This window comes from Scophthalmus maximus, chromosome 10, assembly GCF_022379125.1.
Source record: "Scophthalmus maximus strain ysfricsl-2021 chromosome 10, ASM2237912v1, whole genome shotgun sequence".
In the NCBI taxonomy this organism is placed as follows: domain Eukaryota; kingdom Metazoa; phylum Chordata; class Actinopteri; order Pleuronectiformes; family Scophthalmidae; genus Scophthalmus; species Scophthalmus maximus.
Window position 1 is genome coordinate 1,170,254 of NC_061524.1, and position 27,315 is coordinate 1,197,568.

The 27,315-nt window shown below is 42.8% G+C and overlaps 2 protein-coding genes across 7 annotated transcripts in view; one reads left to right on the top strand and one right to left on the bottom strand.

The window, feature by feature from the left end:
* Nucleotides 1-874: 874 nt before the first annotated feature.
* Nucleotides 875-11,672, bottom strand: ccdc172 (coiled-coil domain containing 172). 3 transcript variants are annotated; one of them, XM_035606687.2, is made up of 8 exons: nt 11,531-11,672; nt 11,103-11,188; nt 9,707-9,823; nt 9,162-9,327; nt 7,764-7,853; nt 6,993-7,095; nt 1,548-1,625; nt 876-1,362 (listed from the first exon to the last, which is right to left on the bottom strand). In XM_035606687.2, exons 1-8 carry the CDS (start codon nt 11,607-11,609, stop codon nt 1,248-1,250), a joined length of 834 nt encoding a protein of 277 aa, XP_035462580.1. In that variant the 5' UTR covers nt 11,610-11,672; the 3' UTR covers nt 876-1,247. The 3 variants fall into 3 exon arrangements, with proteins under 3 accessions (XP_035462583.1, XP_035462580.1, XP_035462581.1); XM_035606688.2 differs by having other exon boundaries at nt 1,548-1,629; XM_035606690.2 differs by lacking the exon at nt 6,993-7,095 and having other exon boundaries at nt 875-1,362; nt 1,548-1,629.
* A 118-nt stretch (nt 11,673-11,790) lies between these two features.
* The window catches only part of gfra1a (gdnf family receptor alpha 1a), a 67,694-nt gene continuing 52,169 nt past the window's right edge, over nt 11,791-27,315 (top strand). Inside the window, exons 1-7 of one of the 4 annotated variants that reach the window (XM_035606684.2) lie at nt 11,800-11,927; nt 13,101-13,169; nt 13,264-13,329; nt 15,420-15,465; nt 15,931-16,233; nt 17,011-17,091; nt 26,962-27,087. In XM_035606684.2, the coding sequence (XP_035462577.1) occupies nt 15,423-15,465; nt 15,931-16,233; nt 17,011-17,091; nt 26,962-27,087 (553 nt within the window). In that variant the 5' untranslated portion in view covers nt 11,800-11,927; nt 13,101-13,169; nt 13,264-13,329; nt 15,420-15,422. Of the gene's footprint in view, nt 11,928-13,053; nt 13,170-13,263; nt 13,330-14,972; nt 15,466-15,930; nt 16,234-17,010; nt 17,092-26,961; nt 27,088-27,315 lie in introns of those variants that run through there. The other 3 variants (XM_035606686.2, XM_035606682.2, XM_035606683.2) reach the window with 3 other exon arrangements.

Here is a 27,315-nt window from a genome sequence, read left to right on the forward strand (position 1 = left end):
GAGATAAAATGAGGTTAACCACTGTGTCAAGGTCAAGGTTGAAGGGTCAAAGTGAGAACGCAGGTTCTCATTACGCAGCCATTGACATTCCACTCATTGCATTAGCGATCACTGTGATCAGAGAGAAGCCGACGCGCAGGATGACCCCGACCACACCCACTAATCATCATTTTACAGAAATCTCTCTCTCTGTGGACTGAGGGGTTAATGGTGGTAAAGTGTCATGTCACACGTTTTTCACTAGGTGGCAGCAGACAAAATGTTTCTTATTTCACCTACAATAAGTGAATGTGACAGATTCAGACTCACATATATTGTTAGTATCTGAATCATCCCTGACAACCCCGTCCACAACTGACAGTAACACCTCAACTGAATGAACATGAGTTGATTTCAAATTAAAAGCCTGTGGGTTTGTTTTGTTTTTTAAAAACAATGTTTCTTTCCTCATAATGGTTTTAAGTCAAGTGTACAAATTGGATTATTATCAATATCGATTGATATGATGAAAAAAAAACAGGCTGAACTGGAGAAAATCTCTGCAGACAGTAAATGCACAGCAGCATATTAATATCTATAATTTTGGAATGACATATGGTCATTTGGGTGAGCACATACTTGTTTATCTCTGCCAAAGATTAGTAAGTGCTTTAAAAAAAACATTTTTTATTTAAAAAATACAAATTTCAGTGTTGGAATTAAAATTAATCATAAATCTTATTAGCCTTAAAATCTGCATTTGTCAATTTATGTTCACATTGTGTTCACTTTCAGTATTCAAGTCTTTCGACCCACTCATTGTAATTTTACTCTTTGGACGCTAGAGGGCAGTATGTCCATGAATTATGAATGCTCCCTTTATATTTAACCACCTCTTCACACTTTATGAATGTGTTTATTTGTAAATTTAGTGCAAAGAAATTGTGACATTTGACAATAACACAACAATTCAAAGACCTGAACTGTTTATTTTAAGGAGAAAAGAAAAACGATAATATTTAGATTGAAAAAGTGTAACTAACTATAATAAAGTTGTATTTCTTGAGTTTTTCTGGTAACAAGGAACTTAAGTGTTAATGTGTCAGTGTATCTAGTGACTAAAGTTACTCTGGGAACTTTCGCTTTTTCGTACAACTTGTCAAAGTTTAAATTAAAAAGCAAACAATCCTCACAAAGACGAAACTTGATGTTATTACAGCAGGCTCAGTTTTTGAATGTCGCTCTGTTTGCTCCTTCCCGTCTTCCCTCTACTCTTTTCTCTCCTCATTCTTTGAGCGTGTTTGTTTTTTGACAGTCGAGTGAAACCTTCCCGCGTCGTCACCAAACCTAACGCTGCTCACTTCCTCGGCTGCCGTCCAGCTTCTGCAAACAATAAAAAGAAAAGTGGATGAAAGCCTGAAAAGAACCAGTGACGAAAGAAGAGCTGGAATTCTGAACTTATGTTCTAACCTGCAGCTGGAGGAATATGAATGACTGGGTCCTTTTCTGAAAACTCTTTTTTCTTGTTGAACCTGAACAAAAGCCTCCATCACGACACAGTAACTCACCGACTGCAGGAAGTGGCGTTCTGAGCCGAGCGTCTCGCGCAGAACCTCCGTCTCTCTGGTTTGATGCTTCTCCCGCTCCTGTCTGGGAAATAGAATGAGGCCAGCGTCAGTTACTGAAACTGTAGCTGGAGAAAAGTCCTGGAAGAGGATCGGCATTTTCAGGTCTTTTGTGCGGAGTTTAAAAACTTTTGATGTTTTCTCGAAACAACGTTTTAGTTTTTTTCCATCTTACTATGTTTGCGTCACTGTAGAAGTCGGTTTCTGTTTCTATATTCCCTCCAAAGAAGAATTGACATGAAAGGTTTGATATAGTAAGTGTCCAGGTGGATTTGTTGCAAGTTTACGTTTCACAAAAAACATCTTCATGACTGGAAATATTCTGGGTAACAGTTCAACTAAAGCACGTGCATCTTTAAAGTTACAGTGTGTAATATTTAGAAGAAGTTATTCACAGAAATTTAACATATTGTCCATAACTACGTGTTCATATATGTTTGAATAAAAAAATTAAATACAGTTCCATGAGGTGGACCCGACATCCGTGTGAGTCTCCATGTCTCTACGTCCTGTTGAATATGGTTTTTGAACTAAACTATCTAGAATACTTTCAGACGCTACTGGAAACCAGAAATGAAATCAGCAGTGCGCCGCCATTAAGTGTCCCCTGTCGGTCGCTCAGTTGGTTGCGGTTTTCAACTTTACCACCAGATGCCGCCGGAAAATTACAAAATTACACACTGGGGCTTTAACTGTAACCCAACGTCTGCAGCAGGTTAATATCAATATGAATGTTCTGACAGTTGAGTAAATACCCAGAATGTTTAGAGAGGGACTTCCTGACGTTTGGTGAACGTTTGATATGTGGATCTTGTGTCCAACAAGCTTCTCTTCATCCTTTTATGTCGGTGTAAATCTTTGTGATCTTTGATATGGAAACGTTTAATTGACAGATTTAACAATGCAGAGAAGATTTTGTTTACATAAAAAGTTTAAAAAAAGATTCCAGTTCTTTTTATTGCCAATTATTTATAATGTTTATGATTAAACTGTAAAATATCAAACCTTGATTACATTTCTTTGTCATAAGAGTTCAATAACATCTCAGAAATCATTGCCATATTTTCAAATATATATATATCGATATCTGAATTTTTTTTGGGTGGTATCGACCCCCAGAAATCTATCCTCCATTAAACCTAATAACGATAATGAATTTAAAAAACACCGGACAAGGATTCATTTTAGTTACAAAATAAAAGAGAAGACAAGAGAAGCAATGAGACAACCAGCTTCTTTCCTCCTGTAAAAAAAACAAAACAGTCTGTTCTTATGGAAGCAAAGTAAAATATTTCACACTGTAATTTCATAGACATACAAGGAAATTGTATTACTCGGCTCAGCTTGCCTCTGGAAAATCCATCGGTCCGTGCGATCCGATGCCTCAGCTGTGATTTAACTGTTATAACAGTTGTGTGTTATTCTGCACACGAATCCAAGACGAACCAAACTTTCTTTTATTGAAAGTTAATGAAAACAGTAAAACACCCAAACAAAAAATTGCCTTTTCTGAAAACCAACAGCAGTGTTTTAAAGTTTACACCTCACTGTGGAACGTACAAATCAGATTTCATCAGAGAATGTTGCTTGTTGCAGTGAAGACGCACGTTTGGCATTGTGGGATATGGTTGGTCTATGCAGGTTTTTATTAAATTTCATCCTTAAATGAGCCTGCACCCCGAAAAATGTAGCAGTGACATATAGATTAAAATAAATAAAAAAAATTGTAATCTGAAACGTAATCCATTGGAGAATAAAAACAATGTAATCTAATCTCAATACTTTTGGATTACTTCAAAATCAGATATTGAAAATATTGCACTGCACCATATAGTAAAAACATTGGACGCAACCATAAACATTTTTGTTCCACAAAAATGTCAATGCAAATGAAATGCATTAAGTATATAAATATATAATTAAAACTATTATTTATAAATCATGATTTTTCAAATGACCATACTTTAAAGACATAATCAAAATGTAATCCTTGACAATGTAACTATATATTTTTTTCAAATGTAATCTGGTTTGATTATAGTTACTTATTTTCTTTGTAATCTGGTTACCTTATCCAGATTACTTGTAATCCCGTTACCACCCAACCCTGCGGGCAGCCGGCCCCGTTCTGCACGCTGAACACTTTTTAAACGAGCGTCGCACTCCTTCAAATTGACGGGCGTTCAATTTCCAACGATCGATGAGCGCAGAGTTAAAATATGTGTTTTAAGGAGACGCTGCGGAGGCTGAGGAAACGGGATTGATGGGTTCAGTTCAGAATGGATGATCATAAGAATGAGTGAGTGAGTGAAGGAGGTGGAGGGTGGAGAGGGGGGGTCTCTCTCTTCCCAAAGCCACATCCTCAGCACTTCCTGAGGCTAATAAGCCCGGAGTAATGAAGGACCTTGGATGTTTAATGAGGCCGACGGATGAACAGGACATGCTACTACCCACATGCATGATTTACTGCACGGCCGGGAGACGCAGGAGAAAAAGGCTGAACACAGAGAGAGTAATGAATAAATACATATGAGGAAAAAACATAACAGCTGAAAGGGAAAGCAATGATTGGCCCAGGTATGGTGAGAACGTCTTCAATCAAACACTTGAGAAAATGACTGATTAAATACAGGAACATATGATTTAGAATGACCCTCGGTGGAGAGCAGACCACCGCCAAGGCCCGACAGTTCCCTTAACCCCAAGTTACACACACTCAGAGATGTCATCTGAATATGATCCATGACTTATTACATGGGATATCATGAAAAAATGCAAATCTCGTGATAAACAAATTCCTGGATCTGCACGAAAATTTAACGAGTTCTTTCTCGGTCAACGTTCCATCCGTCCACCGGGTTTCGTGGGAAATTTTGTTTGGTAATTTTTGGAGTTATTCTGCCGACAAACCAACAAAACGACTGATAGTAGAAACTAAACCCTGGGGGCGGGGGGGGGAAGGTAGATTTAAATATTAAAAACATGATTTGATGAATTGGAATAAATTAAAAAAAAAATAGATTTTTGATTTAAAAAGAAAGAAAAGATGTGGACATTATCATCTAGTCAGGTCTGGGGGATGGGGGTTGGGGGGGTAGTTAATCACTTCACATCCATAGCATTGTGGAGAAGACATTATCCAAAGTGGTGGCATCAGCAATAACAATGACCCTTCCTTCCTTCCTGGAACACTATTGATTTCCAGTCTTCAATTAAATAAAGGACGTCTCTTTGTGGAGAAAACAATGTTCACCTACTTTACCAGTCGTGTTTAAATATGAGCCAAAGGCTCAATATTCATATTCTGCAGCTAATTCATATTCTACTGTGATGCCACATGGTTCAACGTCTGAATTCCTCAATCTGAGGAGACAAGGACATTGTGAGCGCTCGTCATCGCAGGTTTTGTACTGTGAGGTGTTTTTTTGGGGAGTTTTATCGAGCTACATTATAATTCTTGAAAAAAAATTGAAATCGGTGTTTTGTACTTTAACAGACATTTACTCTCCCACTCACTGTCAAAGGTGCGATTAAAAAAAAATGTAGATCTGCTGCGGCTGCTGATGATAAATGAGTAGGCTGCGTTTGGCTTTGTGACAGATTTGATGATTGACAGAAGTCTCGTAACCTTTTCCAAAGGAAAACATGCAGCGAGGAAAATCTGAATAAACAAGCCGACAAACCGAACTTTTGCAGATGCTTGTGGGGAACAGGAGGGGGGGGACGGGGATGATACACTATGACCTTCACAGCTAGTTGGACAACCCGCCTGGGAGTGTTAGACCAGGACGACGCTTTCTCCACGTCAGGAATATCATTTTAATCACAACAGACCAGGTCCAGCTGGCCAATCAGAGCAGACTGGGGTTCATCGGGAGGGGGCGGGGCTAAATGAAATCCAGGTGTTTTAGACAGAGGGTGAAATGAGCAGCTGCAGAAATGGGCAGTATGAGGACACGGATGCCTTTTGTGAACTTTAGAGCATGTGAACCTTTTCAAATTAGAAGTATGAACCTGCATATGAGCATAACTAGTCACCTTTAAGAAATGTGCTAGCAGGTGGCGCAGTAACTCCGCAGATCTGCTAGGACCAGTAAAATAACAATAACAACAAAGACGGAAAAAAGCTCTCATAAATTGCTTCCTTCAAGAGAAGTTAACTCCTCCCTCCCCCACAAAAAAGAAAAAGAAACAACAAATGTCGAACAAGTGATCGCTCGTCAAAACGACCGATGACTGTCACAACCGTGATGATGTGGCTCAGTATTTAATTAAAAAGTTCACTTCCTGTCTTCTCAAAGATACACACACAGATTTTCAATGAGACTTCTACATACTGTATACCTACTTACACAATACAAAGTACTTCTACCTTTAACTGAGTCATGTACAATATTTAATAGGACAGATTTTTCCTCCCCAGTTAAAATGTGATGGATGACGCCACTAAAACCAATCTGTATTTATTTGTTGGTAAGTCGCTGGATAAGCAAATCTCCGCCTCTCATTCATTTCCCTTGCATCCATCACATTAGCTCTTTTTTTCTTCTCCTTGTTCACTTGTTGACTGAATGAAATATGCTGCGCATCAAAGCCTTAATTAAACCAAATGCTCTTAATGCGCCGTTATTTACACTTCCAGAGTTGGACTCCAGCCACGAGGAGGCGGACAGAGAAACACAAGACGGGCGGCGAGGCCTTAACTGCTCCATTCAGCACTTCTTCTCATGGATTCAACACCTTTTATTATCGCACAAACGAGCGGGACGGTTGTTCTTGTATTGTGTCGTTGACACTGTGAGTCTTTTCCTCTGATGAGAGGACAGCCGTTGTGCTTTTTAAACACCGGGGGCCTGGCAGCGGTTCATGACAGATGCTTGGATCTCCGATACTGCAGAATATGCCTGATCGGGGCATCGGATGAATATACTGAATATCATGTCTAGAGCTGCAACTAACGATTATTTTCATAATCGATTAATCTATTATTTTTCTCCATTAATCGATTAGTCGTTTGGTTCATAAAATGGTGAAAAATGTTGATCGTGTTTCCCAAAACCACAAGATGATTTTGTTTTGTCCACACACCAAAGATATTCAGTTTACTGTCACAGAGGAGCAAAGAAACATATTCCATGTAAGAAGCTGAATTCAAAGAATTTTGACAATTCTTTTCATCTCTACTATTCGGCTTACTGCTGTTTATTACATTTAAATTTCATTCTCTTTAGCTCTTCTGTGTCTTATTCGCTTTTAATTTCCTGCAGCATTTCCTGCTCACTTTCTTGTCTTTTCATATATATATATATATATATATATATATATTCTGGGACAAAACATAACTGCAGGTAAATCCGTTACTGTAAACAGCTGATGTATACTACTCGCCTCAGACAGGTGCTGTCGGCGAGAGGTTTCTGACCGACCAGCAGGCTCTCGGCTCTCAGAGATTCTGTCGTTGCTTCAGCTGCACTCAACTGCCGATCTACGTCTGTGGTGAAGAGCAATAAAAATCACACGACGACTCAAACAAGCCTGTTTCAAAACTATCATTTCACCGTTGAGACGCGACTGAGACGACAGAACAAAGTTTAGATTGTAAGGTGCCGCCGTCACCTTACAAATGCAATATTTTGTCCTCTGATATGCATTTAAATTCATGTTTCAGCTTGACACCATTATGCATAGTAACGCATCCACAGCTGCATGATACCATACATACAGTAAGTGTACTGAACTCCCTTTAACGCAGGATATAAAAACTTTTCCCCTCCAAACATCAGTGATCTCTCTTTGAACCCAACCACGGAGCCAGAAGCTAACATACTTTATGATCAACATCTGGGCAACGATTTTCCTTGGCAGCGCGGACGAATTTTCAAATTTCATCTGGCTTGGCAGCAGATACATTTATAGATGACTCTCCTTTTTTTTTTCTTCTTCTTCCCCCCAAGCTCTGATTTCCATAGACATCAAAGACAGGGCATCAAAAACAAGCTGGGAAGTGGAAGTGGCAGGTTTTCTAAAGGCTGTGGGAAAGTTTTGAAATAACATAAGGGCTTAAAAAGGGAAAACTGTACATAAAAGAACATTGGGATTTTAGTTTTGCATGTGTAACCTAATCCTGACAAACAAATTTGACATGTTGGTTTTGTTCACCTCTCCGGTTGTCGTCCAGGTCCTGTAGTTCGAGCTGCTCCTCCTGCAAACGGATCATGTGACTGTTCCCGCGGCTCATCAGCTCCATCTCTGAGAGGAGATAAGTTCATAGTGAATTCATACTGCCAAAGAAAACTTCCGTCTTTGGTTGCAGAGGTGCAGCGTGAGTTTGTGTTTGAAATTCACTTTAAACTGGACACAGAATCAGATGACGTTGTTCCCCCTGAGGCCCCGGATGCAATGAATACTGTAAAGACACTGGTTCTGGTCACTGGCGATGGGAACTTCACCCTCATTCTCTAAGGAGTTAAAAACCCAAATCAAAGTGTAGTTTTCTAATTAAATGTTAAATACTGCTCGTCGGGTTTGCTTCTACATCTGCTGGTTTAACTTAATGATTAAAATAAAAAAAAAAACGTTTCAGCACTTTGAGATTGCTTTTACCAATGAAAAGTGCTCTATAAATGAAATTTATTATTATTATTATAAAGGACAAATCAGACTTTTGTACATCTGCAACCATGCACCCATTGGACGGTTCCAGCTGTCAATCACACTGTATCCACGCTACACTGCTTTATCATCTGTTTGAATATAAATGAGTCCACAATTTACAAAATTAACGTTTTCCTTAACCATAAACCTCCTAAGGAAAATGTTTTACTGACATTATAAATCAAGTGAGTAGTCATTTTGTCATAGAGTCGCCCTCTGCTGGTCAGTACAGAGAACACAGGTTTTCAGGCACTTCTCCATCGACTTCACTATCCGGACCCGGTGACTATACTTCCATTTTTATACACAGGCTCTTGTTTCTGTGAAACTCTTATTCTTTCTTTCTCGCTCTACACCTAAGATACAGTACAGTGATTCCTTGTATTTATCTAATAAAAGTTTAGAATGAAACATTTCACTGACTTGAAAAATATTTGAGCATATACACATGCATTGAACCTTCCAACTCCAAATTGATGATCTTCTCAATAAACTATTTTACTTTCTGCCAGACGTATGATACGTATGATTTGAGTCCAGATGCACACTTTTTCAAACATGGAAGATTTTTTCACAAAAATGATAAATGGTTCTGTTTTTCCAAAAACCTTCCAGCTTCTTTTATTCTCATCCATACAACATAAACATGAGATCTAGAATTTTTTCATGTTCACTCTCCACTATGTTTAAACTTAAATTCAGACTGCTCGACATCACGTTTGACACTGTCTCTTCTGTATTCGTGATAATCCATCAACATGCAGCCCTCTTCTCTATCTGCTTGTATTCTATAATATACCCAGAACGACATTATAATTCTGGAAACGAGCAGCCAGGGCCACGTCTGAAATTACATAACTTGCGTCTCCGGTGACAACGGTACAATAAACAGTGTTTTATGACCTTTGTATAAAGATTCCACGTCCCTCTGCAGGTCCAGGATCTCAGTGTGTGTCTGGCTCTGGAACACTGCGTCTCTGTTTCCTCGAAGACTGAAGTCACTGTTGAACCTCGAGATCTCTTGAAGGAAGCGCTCCTCTTCTTCTTTACTCTCCTTCTTTATCTTGGCCTGGCGAGAAAAATGAAGAATAGTGGTGAACGCTTTTCTCCGTTTTTTTCTCTCCCTTTAAATTTAATTTATTTAAGTTTTTGGACAATTTGTGAGAACAAATCAAACAATCTGAGGATGTCACCACAAAGTCGATGATATCTGTGGCAAATTTTACTTCATTTTGACTGATTAATAATTAAAAAAAATTGTTTCCTACAGGTTTACATTATTGTTCACATTGTTTATAATTAATGGACATTGTAAAGTAGATCAGACATTTTTTAAAGACAATTTGACACCTTAAAATAAAAACTAAGAAAAATGAACCAGGTATCCATATCACATATAACCAATTTTATATGAGAATGTAAATATTGATTCAGGCTTTAAACCGCACCAGACGTTCCCTGAGACGACTCCTCTGGCAGAGCAGCTCCTCGATTTGCTTCAACATCTGCTCTTCACGTTTCTTCATCAGATCTCGCTGCAGCCTCATTACGGACGACTGCTGAGCCTGCGGCATGGATGGAAAAAAAAGAGGGGATTTAAAATGTGTAGTCAGACTGTTACATGTACAGAGACGGAAACAAATGACTGATGCTTTTACATGCAAGAGATATGTGTTGCTGCTCACACAGGAGGAGAAAGGAGATGGGATGAAAATTCTTCAAAACATAGGTTTCTTTTTCAGTGTAACTACACGTTTCATTGACTTTTCAAACTTTTCTTGTTTGGCTGTCGTTGTCTCCTCATCTCATGTGATTATACGTTACACATCGAAGGAGAGAAAATTGCCAAATTATATGGGGGAAGGTAAATTCGTGGAGGAAGGGCTTTTGTAGAAGTTGCCTCAGGCTTTTGACTTTCAGCGGTATGACTCGGATCTGTCGAGGAGGTGGACAGTTTATTGTTTCTCTACAGCGGCGGAAAAAAGCCCCGTGTGTTGTCGGCGAGTGCAATCAGGTTCCAAGTTTTCTAAACACTGTGATTATGTTAAGACCGCTCTCGTAAACTGTAGGACATTACATCATGTGAGCTGTAAACACGCTGGAAAAACAAACCTGCATATCTGTATGATGTAAACAGTTTTAATATTCCATTCTACAGTTTCGGAAAAAGGTAGGCAGATGATAAAGTTGACAGACACGGTGTTGTGTTCAGCAATATTTTTCTAATTAGAGCACAACTCATTTGCTTTTTTGATCGGATGTCCACTTTCTTCACGTACAGGGACAAGTTGGCGATATTTCTGAGGGGTCAACAAGCCCGCCTTCGACAACACGTCTCACACATGCTAAAAGGTTTCCCACTAATGCTATCCGGTGGAAATTAGCCATTGATTTTTTTTTACAGTGGCGCTCGCAGTCGATTCCCACGCGCTGCTGATGAAACGAATGGGAAAGATTAAGTGTTTTAAATCATAAAGCAAATCAGCTCATCAATATGCCAATATGCACTTCTTTTTACCTCGTGAATCAATCCCACTGAAACAAAACACTCCGCAAAGTAAAGAGATGACATCTATGGGTTTTTTTGGGGGGGAAATTGAAATGGAATAACGTAACAATATGAATAGTAAACAAGTCTCAGTTTTATAAGGATATCCTATTGATGAAGCATTAAAATTATTTGTTTCCCTCCTGACACCGACCATATATTATGAAAAATATTAAAAAATACGTATTCATATATGGAAGAACCTGATTTTCACTGCAGACATCTACATGTATGTTATATATATATATAAAATGTACACATTAGCAACAACAAAAGGAGCTGTAATTCAGCCTCACCTTTTCGTCCAGTTCCTCGATGGTCTTTTCATACTTTTCGGTGGTGCCCTGGATTTTCTCGTTGCATCTGATGATGGCAACTTTGACTGAAACAGAGAAGAAGAAGAAGAAGAAGAAGAAGAAGAGATTAGCTTATGAAGCTGCCAAAACATGAAGCAGCCTGTGTCACTCATCAGTGTGTATAATGACACTTCTGCTAACGCTGAAGTTTGGTTAATTAGAGGCAGTGGGGGAATAAATACAATAAAATGAACCCAGGATTATGTCAAATGAGATGTGGGATGCTAAAGAGGGATGGTAGCCTTTTAATTGTTTGTGTTGCTAACCTGGTTAGGTAGCATCAAAACTAGTCTTCACGTGTTAGCTAATAGCTAATGGCTAACGTCTAACACTATAGTTTTATTATTTTAATAAGACAGCGAACCGACCTTCTTTGAATCGTTGTGTCTGCTCAGTTAACTGTTGTTCGGTGAGAAGGATTTGTTGGAAGAGTGAGTCGAGACTCATCTTGAGTCAGTCACTTGTTTCACCAGGAACATCGACACCGACTGTTATACGACGTTAGCAAGCAGCTAGTTAGCCTCATGAACTTCAGTGACGCAGGAAGCTAGCGACGCATTCGACGCAGGTGTCAAGAATGGTCGACGCGACCCAACGCACTTGACTTGACTTGACTTTGACTTTGACTTTGACTTTGACTTGACTTGACTTGACTTGACTTGACTTGACTTGACTTGACTTGACTTGACTTGACTTGACTTCACTTCACTTCACTTCACTTCACTTCACTTCACTTCACCGCCCCGCACCCAGCGGCTCACACCGGTTAGTTGTTTTTATAAATTTATTTTTAATTTTTAATATGCAGCACAAAAAATACTAAAAGTGATGATATAAATAAACCTGTTTCCACCGCCAAATGTGGAAACACACAAATATTTTTTTTGTAAAAAGTCAACTAAACTAATGTTAGCTAATAGAAAGCCCCGGATGTAGCTAGCTGCATGATGAGGCACTTTTTAGGTTTGTTTGGCTAACGCCTAGCGTTAGCTTCATTGTGTGCCTGTGGTTTAGCTTTGTTGCTAACATTGGTTAGGTTATTTCAAGGTGCTCAGTAGTTAGATAGGTTAACTTCAATTATGTCCTTGTGTTTAGCATCATTGCTAGCACTGGTTATGTTATTTTATGGGCTATTATTAGTTAGCTAGCATTAGCTTCAGTTGTGTCTCAATGGTTTGCATTATTGCTAGCACTGGTTAGGTTTGTTTATGGCTTTCATGAGTTACTTGAAGTTAGCTTAAGTTGTGTCCAAATGGTTAGCACCACTACTAGCATCACTTAAGTTTGTGAAAGGCTCAGTTGTTTGTAAGCGTTAGCTTCAGTTGAGTTCCTGTGGTTAGCACCACTGCTAGCACTGGTTAAGTTACTTTAAGGCTCATTAGTTACTGAACTTTAGCTTCAGTTATGTGCCTATGGTTAGCACTATTGCTAGCTCTGGTTAGGTTACTTTAAGGCACTCAGCAGTTAGCTAGCATAAACTTAGATCATGTGTGGTTAGCACCATGGCTAGCACTGGTTAGGGTTGTTTAAGGCTCTCGTTAGTTACATAACTTTTTCTTCAGTTATGTCCCCATGGTAAGCACCATTGCTAGCACTGGTTAGGGTTGTTGAAAGCTGCCATTATTGTCATGGTTGGGTTTGTTTGAGGATGTCATTAGTGTTATCCTTAACTCCAGCAGATGCACAATGTAAATTGTGAAAAAAATCAACATTATGTTCACCTCTCCTGTTGATAACTCTTAGCACTGCTAGTCAGCCGTGGTCACCTATAAGAGCACTTTGATTAATCAGCCCCCCACTCATGGCGTTGAACTTTTATCAAGTGCAGCATCGGCACATCTCGGCCTTCTCACTACAAGTAATCCACGGAGACTCACTGCGTATATTTGTCACTCAATCTGCCTTTTGACCAATTTTCTCGTTTCACCACCGGGACAGGAAGAAATAAGAAAGAAAAAACCCCCCAAAAAACAGCTCCTGATCCGGTGCCATGAAGCACATTACAGCGTGAGACGTTAAATGACCCAAGGACTACATCATTGTGACATTCATTTTCAAAATTAATATCACATATTGATTGTGGCTTTTCATAAATCACCAGACTCAGCCTTCCTCCTGACTGGCAAGGTTCCCTTTGGAGACTCCAGAACAGCAAAGTCATCAAATTGTAAGCAGACAATTAGCCCAGATAGTAGCCTGTCGTTCAGTTGTGCCCACTTTCTGTCTCTCTCCCCGGTGTTAAAAATCAGCCGTGGATCTATTGGCCTGTGACGTTTCTATTGAGCAAAAATGAAAGTCATTCTGAAAAGTGACTGTACCTCGCTGGATTGACTCACTGAACCTACGTAATCACTGCTTCCTTTTCAGTGAGGGATTATTCTCTGACGTCTATCTGTGAAAGAAGCTATACTCTTCTGTATGTGTGTGTGTTAGGGTTGATTTACTGTGGTTGGACGTCTGCATCCCTGATTGATTCTGTCCAGTCTTTAATGCAGAGAGGGGTTCATTGACATGGTCTTTGCTCCACGTATTTAGCCAAGTGGATTAACCTCTGAATAGAATAAAATCAATGAGCTATAAAAAGGGGTGATGCATCATCTCTGTAATTATAATAAACATGCTCTGGTTGTTTGATGTTTCCAGACAGTTTTCCAGTTTACTGACGTGTGGTAAATATGATCCTCATCATCCTCTGTCTGTTCTCTTCATCCTTTACATAGAACATCTGGGAAATATACACTATTTACATGGTTTCACATCACTACTTTCTAACAGTGACCTTTACCTGAAAACCACCAACAGATGGCGACAGATACACACACGTCCACTTCCCTTTGTGTGTGTGTGTGTGTGTGTGTGTGTGTGTGTGTGTGTGTGTGTGTGTGTGTGTGTGTGTGTGTGTGTGTGTGTGTGTGTGGACTGAAGGCAGGTTTTTCCTCCAGTGCTGCCACGCTGCTTTGGGCTGGCAAGTATATCACATCAGCATATTTCGCAAGAGACTATATTTTACATCACAACCACTGAAGTGTATCAGCATTACACACACACACACACACACACACACACACAAACCAGCCTATAGTCGCTTCACAGTTGACAGCAACCGTTGCATAACAACTTTTTTTTTTCATTTTCAAAAGGGATAAACATTATAGCAAACAGGGAGGAGCCAAACAAACACACACACACACACACACACACACACACACACACTCATGATTGAACAAATCCTAAGTATGTGCAGCTGAAATATATGTCCATTCATTTTGTCACTCACAGTTTAGAAATTGCAATATAAGCTCGTCCACATGGTTTGCTATATTAATCATGTCATAAAACGCTTCACCGAGTCTCTGCCCTTTGCCCTCTGCCTGTCAGCGCACTCACACTGAAATGTAAAACCAGATCTCTCTCACACACACACACACACACACACTCATGGAAGAGTTTGACTTCTTCAACATATACTAAATGCAAACGCACTTACCATCTGTGGTTATGTGTTGCACCGCCTGTGTGTGTGTTTTAATGAACCGGGAAAGTAATTATGAGGATGTGAGCTGGAAAGTTACTTTTTTAAAAACATAATTTATAGAAGACTATAAATAACCCTGATATACTGTTTTGATCATCTCTATTTCTATTGGCTCATTAGTGAGTTAATTGACTCAAAGGCACTTATTTATTATAGGTTGCTGCCATTTGCAATATGTCTCTATACACTAACTGGAGTGAGTTTGCTTGTGTGATAAAGCCCATCTTTGCAAACTGACGGGGGGTTGTGCTGTGCTGTGCTGTACTCCTCCGAAGTGCGAAGGGGCAGGGGGAAGCTCAGCTGCCTGGCACACTGTCCCTCCTGCTGAATGCGCCAGACGAGCACTGGGGCTCCACTTGGCCGCGCGCGCTCCGACGCACAGACGCGAGCATCTCGCTGTGGCCGCAGTTGGAGGGCGACAGAAGACCACCCGCACGGGGAGGGGAGGACACAGAGGAAGTGCTGTTGGCTTTTAAAATATATAGAGAGAGATAGATTACCAGAAACGGGAGCGGACACTTTTGTGGAGGAGGAGGTGGGGGGATTATCTTGGATCCGTTGTGCACAGCGCAGCGCGCACTGCTGCGTCTTTTCTTCTTCTTCTTCTTCTACAAAAATGGATTTCACCACAGTGGACGTACCCTGGGACTCGAACTACTGCTGTTAAGTTGCTTTTAGTCGGCACGTTTCATTCTGACACGTTTTTAATGTTTCACACGAAGACCATGGTCCTCCTCGCGGTGCTGTACGTCCTGCTGCCTCTTTTGGGTAAGTTCGAGTCGACTTGATGAGCGTTTGACACGGATTCATCACACACAGATGGATATTTGTATATGTATTATATATATATATATATATATATATATAGTTGGAGCTGTTCTATAGCTCATGATTTGGGGCAGCGGCTGCTCGAGTGTCGCTGTAACGTGAGGAGGCGACTCCAAAGTCACGGAGCTGTCGGTGCTTCATCTGACAACAGAGAGCACGAGAGGAAGTTTTCTCTCCTCATCTACGTGTTTTAATTCATGTTTATATACAGAAACATGTGACATGTTTGTGGCGATGCACCGTAGAATCGTTTTCCGAAAAAAAACCCCTCACATTTTAAAACCCCTGAACGCATCGTGCAAAGTGCGCGAGAGCCAATATACGCCACAACTCTTGGATATTATCATCATTCTTTGACTCATTACTAACAATGCATCTTGTGTGTGTGTGTGTGTGTGTGTGCAGATGTGTTGTGCCGCGCCGAGGAGAGCCTGCGCGCGCGGCTGGACTGCGTGCGCGCCAGCGAGCAGTGCCTGAGGGAGCAGGCGTGCAGCTCCAAGTACCGCACGATGCGGCAGTGCGCGGCCGGCGGCGGCAAGGAGAGCAACTTCAGCATGCAGGTGGCGGGACTGGAGGCCCGGGACGAGTGCCGGAGCGCCGTGGACGCGCTCAAGCAGAGTCCGCTGTACAACTGCCGCTGCAAGCGGGGCATGAAGAAGGAGAAGAACTGCCTGCGCATCTACTGGGGCATCTACCAGACGCTGCAAGGTGCGCCCCTCGTGCTCAGCCCATCCTGCGTTATCAGAATTGAGTCCCTCAGGTCTACATGTAGAGAGCGCACTGGCAAATGATAATTCCCCCCAAACAGGCTTTTCTGATCTACAGGGTGAGATGATGAGTTGGCCCTAGCTCCTCCCACTTCTGTATGCAGGGGTCAGCGTCAGTCCTCCTCCAGCTCCCCTACCCTCCCTTTCCTCCTGACACCACAAACACAAAAACTCAACAACTCCCCCCCAGAAAAACTGGCACACAGCTCTGTATCTATTAGCGACTCAACGCCATCACGCACCATCACTCAACTTCCATTCAAATGTGGCCCCTGAGTCGGGTCCTGCAGAGCCCAGGCGCTCTGTCTCTCTCTGTCTTTTTTGTTTTTGACCTCCTAAATCACTTCCCCCTTCCTCTGAAGGTAATGGAGCGTGAAGCTCCTCCGAGCTGGCAGTGCCATCTTAAAGTGTTCATTGTGGTCGAGGGCGGAGGGGCAGGGGTGGGGGGTTGGATGGCGGCTTTTAGTCCCTAAACTGCATCCAGTCCATCGGCAGCGAGTTGACTTCCAGTTGCGCAACACAGCTGACCAACCTGCCTAATCAAGCGTGTGGCTCTGTGCCAGCGCGGATATCGACTGACCCGAATAACCCATGCACGGGTAACAACATGCAGGCCAGTGTGAGGCGGAGAGGGGGGGCGGTAAACAAAAACAGGAGAGGGTTAAAATATCATTCTATCTATCTATCAATCTGTAACGATTGTTTGTCTTCCTCGCAGGTAACGACTTCCTGGAGGATTCTCCGTACGAACCCGTGAACAGTCGTCTGTCGGACATCTTCCGCCTGGCTCCCATCATAGGCAAGTGCAAAAAAACCACTTCTGTCTTTTCGTGGAGAGAATTCTTTCACTCCGTCCACTCCAGTGTTGATTGCTTTCTTTGTTCATTCTTTTTCGTGGATACGCAGGATTCAAAGCTCCGAGCTGATGTGCATGCTCTCTCTCTCTCTCTCTCTCTCTCAACCGAAGGTTATCCCCCGTGTGTGTGTGTATGTGTGTCAAGTGTTTTTTATATCCTCCCTCATCCTCTATGCTATCTTGTCTCTGACTCTCTCCCTCTCTCTGTCCCCTCGTCCTCGCCCCCCCAGAAGTGTGTTTGCATGCCGGCTTGTGAAGTGACCTTGCAAAGGGGAGCTATAGTTCTGAGTCTCGTCACAAAGCAGTGAGTGGATAACTGCCTGGTGCTTCTGGTGCTGTTCATCTTGTTCTTCTTCTTCTTCGCTGGTGCTTTGGAAAGTTTTCCTCTTGTGGCTTGGTTTTGAATCCACTTGTTGAGAAGAGTGAGTGAGTGAACGTGGGAGAGTCATGACAATCCTCCTCGTATGTTTTGGGGGGAAGGGAAGGTGCCGTGTCATGCCTCTAGATGGCGATGTTATTCCCTTCTTCAGCAGCCTCTCGTGTCCTCTGTGGTCCCCCGCCGCGCTGCAGACTTGTTGTGGGTTATTTGTGAATGTGGCTGCTTTACATGATCCCGTTGTTTTACGACGAGCGGTGTGAAATCAGAACAGACACACTACGCCTCCACATCCGCAAAGAAACCAGGCTGATGATGATGCTGCGACCCTCTTGTTTTTAATCCAGAGGAGCCTTGTTCGTTTGTCTTGTTGCCCCTTGTCATTTCTCTCTCCCACAATGTGGCGGTGGCGGTGGTGAGACGTGCACTGGGCTCCGACTTCGTGACCAGTTTGATTCCGAACAAACACAGTTTGAGGAGCCAGTTCTTGCAAGGCCTTTTTTCCTCCTCTGTAGAAGAAGAGGGGGACGCCACACAACTCAGTTCACATCTCTGGTCCTTAATTGGCCGACTGGTCTCTGCAGGGACGAGACACGGAGCAGAGAGATTCATGGTGGAGACTTGTCTGCTCCTTTATTTGATGTCCTTATGTTGATTGATGGCTTCGCATGTTACGTACATTAATATATATCTCTGTGAGCAGCAGGGATAAAACATGTCAGACTATAAGACTGTAAGATTAACTGTCCGGTATTAAAATTTTTGTAAATTTTTATATTGACGTCCTTAAACTTAAGAAATGTCCACATCAGATTCCTCCTATCTGTTTGGAGATGTTTTCACGAGTTTCACATTTTGACCAGCGCCATGTTAAGTTTTCTTTTGCTCGATTGGACGGACCACCTGTCAATCACGCTGTGACCACGCTCTGATGTATACGGTGCTTTATCGTCTATTATACACAATCTACGAAATGAAACAGAGACTTGAAACTAGAAGATAAACTACAGAAATGTTTACTGACGTTATAAATCAGAGTCGCTTTCTCATAGACTTGTATAGAAACAACCAGTGGAGTCCCCCTCTGCTGGTCAGTACAGAGAATACAGGCTTCAGACACTTCTTACGAACCCGGGGACGGACCTCAGGGCAGAACTTGTTTCCGTGAACTTTTCACGCATGGGGAGGCTAGAGCACAGTTATTAAAATGGGTTATAGGTTATTAATAACTCTGAGGTTTATCGTTGAGCAAATGACATTTCATAAAAAGGCAACAGGTGGGATATAAGAAGGGGGGAGAACCTAAAGAATGGCAGGTGTATGACCACAGGAGTCAGACCTCTTTTCTTTTGATTGACAGCTTTGCATCTCTCTTCTGACGTGACATCAGATCATCTGGGGTCTTTCATTAAAGTTGCATGGCTGTTTCTCTCGTCTATATGGTATCTGAACGTGTACTGTGGACTGATAATGATGGACAGACAACGGAGCAGAGGGGTAATGCAGAAAGGGGTCAAGCTGTGGAAGGAGAATCATCAGAGGAGAAGCCCCCAGCAGCAGCAGGGTGTGGAGGGCTGAGGGAGGAGACTGCAGGGGGGTGAGGGTTAATCAGGGAACGGCAGGGTTACGCTCAGAGGACGGGGGAGAAACAGAACGCATGAGATCACTCGGTCTCCTCTCGTGTGCTTTTGGAAATCAAAAGTGAAGGATTGAAGTAGAAGTCAGTGACGAGCTTTGTACATTTCAGTTCACCACAAGTAAAACACTCTCTTTTAAAATGATGCTAATATAGGTCTTGTTCCACAAAGAACTTTATGGAAGGAGTGATAATGAAGTGCACACTTATGTTGATGGTCTATAGGTTTCTGTACATGAGTCTCTTATATAACTCATTTCTTTTACACATGTTTGACGGTCTCTCACGCAGGAGCTTCAGTTTCCTGCTGAAAGGCAAAACAGTACTCAGCTCTGAACATGTCTCGCTCGGCTGATCCAGACTGTAGGAAACAATACGCAGCCTCGGCGATCCCGTAATTCCACATAGTCTCTGAGCGAAGCCACTAATCTCCAGTGAAACGCATACATACATCTACGCAGACGGACACGCAGATGCCCTGGGACCGCACCTGTTGACAATGACGAGGACTCAGTTGTGGGCGGAGCTTCTGTCTGGACCGGTTGGGGTGAGGAGGGAGAGGGAGAGGGAGAGGAGAGGTGGGAGGAACGAGGGTGAGAGGAGAGACAGCGGGAGAGAAGAGAGAGAGAGGTTCCATGGTGTTTTCATTCCTGTGATGAAGTGATGACAGTTTTAAGGAAGTCAGTAGTCTGACACACCAGTAGTGGAGGTGGCAGAAACAATTTTGAATCTGTTTTAAATTCCAACAGTTTTCTTTCCCAGCACAACATTCCCGTGTCGAGTTCCTCCTTCACGTCCTGCTCTGCCTGTGTTGACGTCTCCATCTCTGCCTGTGAACGAAGATGTGGAGAAACAGAATATTTTACCTTTCTTTGTTGCTCATTTTCATACTCGCTGCATATGCGTCGGTGCATTTGGATGCGGCCTCTCTGTGAACTTGGAGACATTCCAGCTTTGTGAGAGACGCTCTCTTTGTAAATGGGTAAACAAAACAAAACAAAACCCCCCAGAAAGTTAGACATCACTTTGAGCGGAAAGACTAGAATTTCCCTCTCGCGCCACATGAAGCTTGGAGGAAGGAGGTAATGGCTGCCTTTGTCTTCACCGGCTGCTCGTGTGTTTACGAGTCGCTCACGTATGCAGGAGGAAGCGATACAGACACACGGAGAGAATTATTCGGATATTCAGACGGACTTAAGAATCACTGCCACGCCATTTGTCCCCGGCCACGAGGAAAATCAACGCTGTGCAGGAAGTGGATGAATATGTAGTTTGATACTCTCTTCTCTTCTCAAGGTTCCTGTCCTCCTTCCTCTTCTCGTCGTCTTCCCACCTCCTCATCCTCCTCTTCTTCTTGTCCTTGTCCTCTACATTACATCCTCATGCTCTGCTGATCATCTCCACCTCTCGTTTCTGATTTCCTCCAGCGTGTATACTGAGTTTGTTCTTGACATTTCTAACATCTGAGGGACGGCCGATGTGTGAGAGTTTCAGAAAACACCCCTGGCACATCGCCTCACAGAGATTACGGCCGCCGCGATTGTTCCGTTTGTGAGATATGACTGCGAGAGCCAAATATTATTTTGCTACTAGTTGTGATTAGAGGTGAGAGTTAATGTAACAACCGGGGGGGCAGAAGAAAAGTGACACGGACCACAATCGACCGTCTGTACAGGAGCCAGTAAATACAGCGGCTGGTGGTTTAAACGATGCGGCGGCAGCGGGTGAAAATATGGATAAGAGCCTCGCAGAGTCCAGGAGGCGCGACCTTTGAATAAAGATGAGTTTACACACAACTATCGCTCGGACTGACCTTTCAGAGCCGCAAACTGATAGTGTGGTTGTGATAATATTGAGGTTGGCAGCATTTAATCTTCAACTACTGTATGTACTTTAAAAACTTTATGGCAAACAGCATAAATATTATGGAGTTTAAAAAAAATGATTCTCCCTTTGTCTTCCTGATGCCCCCTTTGCACGTCAAGGGCATCGCGAACGCAAAGTTAAATTCAACTAAATCTTTCATTTTCAGCTATTTATTTTCATGCCTGTGCATATTTAAACTTTTCGTGTTCTCTGGCTCGTAATGAATTCTCAGTGCATCGGTGTCTGTTTGGCTTAGACTCTCTCTCCTTAATCTCTGTCCTCCTCCCGGTTTGGCTGGTGTCAGTGTATCACCCACTCAACACTCATAAGCCCCAATAGACCAGAGCTCAATATCGTGTCAGACACATCTCATCCTCCGCCCTCCCACTGCTCAAGTCAACCTTGAAGCACAGTTGCTGTGCATAACTGTATATATTTTTTGTGTGTGTGTGTGTGTTGTGGGAGATTGTAGAAACATCTGTAAGTGCGCGGCGCGGCTGTCAAAGCCAAAAGCATCGAGCTTGGACGCGCAGGGCTGAGAGGTTGTCAGCAACCGCTCAAACACCGGCTGCAGACGAAGTCATTCTTATTACGAGCCACCACTGTTTGGAGATAAGAGCCTGCACCGCTATCTCTTTCCCTTCTTTGTGTGGGTGTGTGTGTGTGTGTGTGTGTGTGTGTGTGTGTGTGTGTGTGTGTGTGTTGGAGATAGTCAGTGAGGGAGTGCAGAAGAGTTTCAGACGTAGAAATATAGTTTATCGTTCTGGATCTTTTAGAGACCGTGAGAAAGTAACCCGACTGTTTTCTGAACTTTATTTTTCTGCCTTTATTTATCCAGAGTTGGTCGACTGAGCTCCCTCTCCTGCTCAAATGAATGTGTACATGTTGCCAGGAGTTGTTCTGGAGATGCGTGTGTATATATACGTTTACCTCAAAGCTGTTGAAGCAGTCGGTGTTTCCTCACTGTTTTAAAGCCTTTAGCAGAGTGATGCAGGATCAGATCCTGACATCATGAAACTGATCTGTTGACCTGCAAAACGTCCTCTAAACAACAGGGCCAGTCAGTTTGTTGTAGAGGCTACAGTAAGTGCGATATCTAAATATCAAGGACTGTACAGTTTCAGTAGAGAGGCCTCTTCCTCAAGGCCAAGCGGTCCTTACATTCAATCAATCCGCGCCGAAGTGCTCACACTCACTGATATCAGTCGTTTTTGTGGAAATTGGTGAAAATGTCTCACATCGGTAAATAAAGTGATAAAAAAAAGTCCTTGATCCGCCCCTTTTCGTCTGGATCCACGCCAACGTTTAACGGCTTACATCTTTCGTGGCCCATGTCCCAAGTGTTGTGGATCGAGTCAGTAATCTTCCTGACGAGCCAACCAACCAACAATCAGGGGTGAAAACATAACCTCCTAGTCTGAGGTAATAATTCCCTCTCACGGGACACCGTACTATTTCCTTGTTCTACCCCTGTTTTTTAGCCATGTTCATTATTTCCACGCTGGATTTTGATGATGGTTGAATTCCATTAATTCGATACTGATTCAAACAGCTGGCTCGGGTATCTGTGACCACGGGGTCGATCTATTGGGCCAGTCTATTAATCCAGTTCTATGTTAATTTAAGTTTTACGATGTGCACGTACCACGTCGTGAGTCAGCAGAACCCCCACACATGGAAAGAGAAGGCTGGACGGTGACTTCATCAGAAACAAATCCAACATGATCAGATTTATTCATTAGAGGGGGAAAGTGGGATCAGTGCATCAGAAAACTGTTGATGATGTCACGCGTTTCCTGGTTTTTGGAATCGCAGTCATGCACATCTGACCTCACCGGTGTTTCTTATAAAACCCCTTTAGCATCGTTTCCCAGAAAACTGCTCCTTTGTCGTCATGAGCTAAAATACTCCGTTGCCTGAAGCTCATATGATTGATGATGATGAATGTTTCTGCTTGACATTGTTCTGCTGTTTCCCTCCGTCCGTCCGTCGTCGTATCTCACCGTCCCCTGATCCCTGGCGATGCTGGAGTTAGTTTTCTTAAAGACTCCCAAGTCCACTGCTGACATCAGTGTCCCGGTGCCTCGTCTCATATGAAGCCTAATCAATACGGCGCTGTGTTAGATTGGAAACTTGAGGCTTGTGTCTACAAGAATCTTATTGATTTCCTTCCCTTTCCCCTCCTGTTCCCCTCCTCCTCCCTTTTCCGCCCAAGCTCTTCCGTTCAGGGCAGGATCAAAGGATTTTACCCTTCAGCGAGGTTCCAGGTGTCGGGTTCCGGACGGAGCGCCGGGCCCCGGGCCCCCGCGCTCCGAGGGAAAGACTCCGCCTGTTGGGGATTTGTGTTGTCATTGACCTTGTCTCATCTCGGCATAGCGCGAGCGGTAATGGAGATTGCTAAGAGATGTATGAGGGTATTTTTAGTGAGGATTGAAGTTGTTTGGTGGTTTGGGAGAAGAAAGGCTCAAGGAAAAAGCTTCTTCTGATTCCGTGTCAGCTCGGAGTGTAAAGTCTACAGTGTCAGGCAGCAGGGACTGAACCTGGATCAGACTTAATCCAGGTCCTTTATACTCCATGTCTCGCAGACATGTATTAACTCCTCGGCTTTTATATTTTTCCTCTTTCCAACCAGGCCCTTACTAACATTCCCCCTCCCCCGTGTGCTACGTGTCAGCCGGCCGTTTGTAAATGGACCGATCCAGGTGTGGGAGCGTTGGCAGAATAATTCCAGCAGCAGCAGGTTGCCCGTCCAATCGCGGGGCTGGCACACCGCGAGCCAAGGAAATCATTTAGTTAAAGGTGACCACATCTGAGTCCCTCTGAGAGGTTTCTGATTGGATGTGGAGTGGAGGGAGGGAGGGGGTGATTCATCATAGTTAATAAATACAGTTGACAGCTCAAATCAGCAGGAGGGAGCGTGTGCCAGGTCGGCCGCTTTATACCTGCATGCAAATGTGGACGATTAACTTTAGGTTGCAGGCGCCGACGCAGCTCGAGGATTGAGAGCAGATATAAATACAGTTAGAACAAAAGAAAAGGACACAGAAAATATTGAATTAAAATAGTGTATGGAAGCATACACATGAAGCAGAACTTTGCAGATGTTGCGTACAGAAAGTGTAGAAGTATTAAATCAACAATTTGACCAATCAAACTATGGTTATTTGTGATCTAGCTTTTGCTTTTACCAAATTTAAGCTAATTTGAACCTGTGCGACTCGGTTGTGAACATTTTGATCAATGCTTTGGTTTATCAATTAATGGATCAGTTGTTTGGTTCATAAAATGTCATAAAATTTAAGAAAAATGTTGATCTTGTTTCCCAAAACCCCAGAGATTATGTTTTGCTTTACACACACACACCAAAGATATTCTGTTTATTTTCTTAGAGGAGCAAAGAAACCAGGAAATATTCATAATTAAGAAGCTGAAATCAGAGAATTTTGACTTTGACCTATTAATCGTTTATCAAAATTGTTGCCGATTCATTTAGTAGTCGATTGCTAATCGAGTAAATGATTAACTGTTGCAGCTCTGCCTTGGTTACATGTATTGTTTAGTTTTATTTCACCATTGAACCTTGATAACTTTTTTGTCCAGTTACAACCAGTTTTCGACATCCGGGAACCTTTAAACTTTCCGGGCATCACACTGAACTGTACACACTAAATTCTTTTGAATACTTTATATATCCTACAGTATATAATCGAAATGTGGCAAGTAGAAGAGCAGCGCTGTGGCTGTGTGTTGCTCAGCTGGTGCGGACCGGGCGGCAGGTGCGTCCGAGCCTGAACGCAGCCTCGTGTTCAGCTGCGGATCTTAATCCTGCAGCTGCATCACAGTTAACTCTGGGGATTAAGTCGCCTATAGGCTCCCGACGACGTCCGGGGCTTCCACTGGTGCTGCTGAGTCTTAACAGAATTTCATCTCTCACTAAAGTAAACCAGATACTGTTTCACTTTTTTCTTTTATAGAAGTGGATTGTTAGAGTTGAGCTTCTTCCTCTGCCCGGAATACTTTTAAATATCTCATTCTTAGTCTCTGTCTGACCTTTTGTACCTTTTGTCAGACGCCTACGGTGACGATGTTGGCATAGTGTTCTGAGTGTATCCGCATATATTTGTTCATGTCTGATGTGAAAACTTTTATTTTCTTGCAGAAAAAGATGCTTGGGGGTAATTAAGAAGAGGTAAAAAAAAGACATCAATAAATTAAACTCAAGCCCAACAGGAAAGATTCTATGTGAAACATGTAGCGACGAGCTAATTTCCACTATTCTAAATGTTTCAAACTCCTCCTCCACGGTTAAGTGAGAGATTCATCAATATGTTCTCAGACTATTTGGACTCCACTAAAATTTGGCGTATGTATCGACATCTGAATGTTTTACTTCATAAACTCAGTGTCGTCGTTTCTCTTTATGAAGCATCGCACTCGACTGTACGAGAGCCAGGGCCGTAAACTCGGACGGCGCACAGCGACGCAGTCGGTGCCACGAGCTGTTGAGCTACCGGAGCGCTAAGTGATGTCCCCACGTCTGGTTGTTCCCGTCATGTCGCAAAGTCCACATCATTTTTTTAATGAATGTAAATAAAAATCCTGTTTATACACTTTGCGACAATGGGGCCAGGTTTATAACAGCCCATTATGTGGGTGATGACGTTGTTAAACATGATTTTTTTGTTCGCACATGATGCATTATGGGATGTAATCATCATGCACAGCTTGTCCGTGATCAGGCTTCATATGTTTGTTTGTTTTTTTGGGGGGAAACACTTTTCCAGTCCAGTCAATTGGATTTGTTACAGAATGTTTTTCTTCTGTGTCCTCCGGCTCCGCTGGTTTTGAAGGTCCCTACTGGTCGATGGGAGTAACCGCTCTGTCCCCCTGCGAACATCTTTGTTAAACAGCAACAGTGCGTCTGATTAAAGCTGCGTCTCGCACCAACAAACGATTTTCTCCTTTTGGAGAACAGCGGCTTTGTGCCTCTGCTTTTGATCACAGAACAGCAGTCACTGAAAAGCAAACACAGCTTTAAAGACACACACACACACACACACACACACACACACACACACACACACACACACACACACCCGCCGGCACCCCAAAAAACACACACACAGCATCCAGCTGAGTTCTTGTTCTGCTCTGAGATATTAAATCAGGGCATCGATACATAAATTTGCATTTGTTTCATCAACAACTGTCCTGCTAACTAAAAAAAAAAAATCTATAACTGCGTGCCCCCAATTTGCCAGGCGGCTTCAGATTCTTCTATTCTGGGCTTCTCATTTCATGAGAGTCTGTACCACGCAGCGTTTGATATCGATTGTTGTTGTTTTTTGCGTGTTCACTCTCGTCACACACACACACACACAGACACACACACAGACACACACACACACACACACACACACACACACACACACAGTGGGTTGAGCCGTGATCTTCCTCGCCACGCTACATGTGCAGTCTGTCCGTGATCAGTTATCGATGGAAAAACGCCGCCCAAACAATCTATTGTTGAAGAGTTCATTTTGCTCAAGAAGCTCAGATGAGTCTGTGGAGAATCACACGGATCCTCTTCAGAGGGGACGTGAAGCAGGTTGTGACGTTGACACTTGACTGACGATGTCGGCTGCAGATAAGAACTATACTCCCTCAGCGATTTCCTCTGTCCCTCTTCTCAGCTAGTCTTACGATTCCTTCTCTTTGGAAACTCTGGTATCATTCGAAGCCCTGCTCCCGTTCACCTCCTGTGCCTTTACCTTTTCCTTGAAAACACAAACGATCTGAATGCCGTCTTTTCCGCTTCTTGTTTGACCTTTTCCCCCCTTTTCACCCGAGTATCTTCTTGACCTCCCTGTGACCCTTTGTGACCCCTGTTGGCTTGGTTTGGTCGGTGGTCCTGAATGAAGCGCATCTCTTGCAGAGGGTGGAGAACCTCGGAGCGGCTCCGCAACCTCGGCTCCAGGCAGGGGGGGCGGGAGCCCCTCCTCCACGGACCTTCAGGATCCCAGTAGAAACAGGAGGGCTCATCCCAATTGGGCCATACTGGGTAACGACATAGAGCTGTGTGCGTGTGCGTGTGAGTGTGTGTGTGTGTGTGTGTGTGTGAAAGAGATGGTGCATGATCGTTTATCTGCAGATTATCTCAGAACAAGAAGTTACACATACCAAATACAAGTGTCAACATATAAGAATCGCAAAACAATAAGGAATATAAATATAAAAGAATGGTTTAAAAAAACGGAGGGAAAACAGTTGTGGAATTTTTATGAAAGTG

Excerpts from the sequence above, each read along its gene's own strand:
- ccdc172 (XM_035606687.2), bottom strand. The coding sequence starts at position 11,609 with ATGAGTCTCGACTCACTCTTCCAACAAATCCTTCTCACCGAACAACAG. Across the intron at positions 9,824-11,102 it reads TCGAGGAACTGGACGAAAAG|GCTCAGCAGTCGTCCGTAAT; the intron begins GTGAGGCTGAAT and ends TCCATGCCGCAG. Across the intron at positions 9,328-9,706 it reads GTCGTCTCAGGGAACGTCTG|GCCAAGATAAAGAAGGAGAG; the intron begins GTGCGGTTTAAA and ends TTTTCTCGCCAG.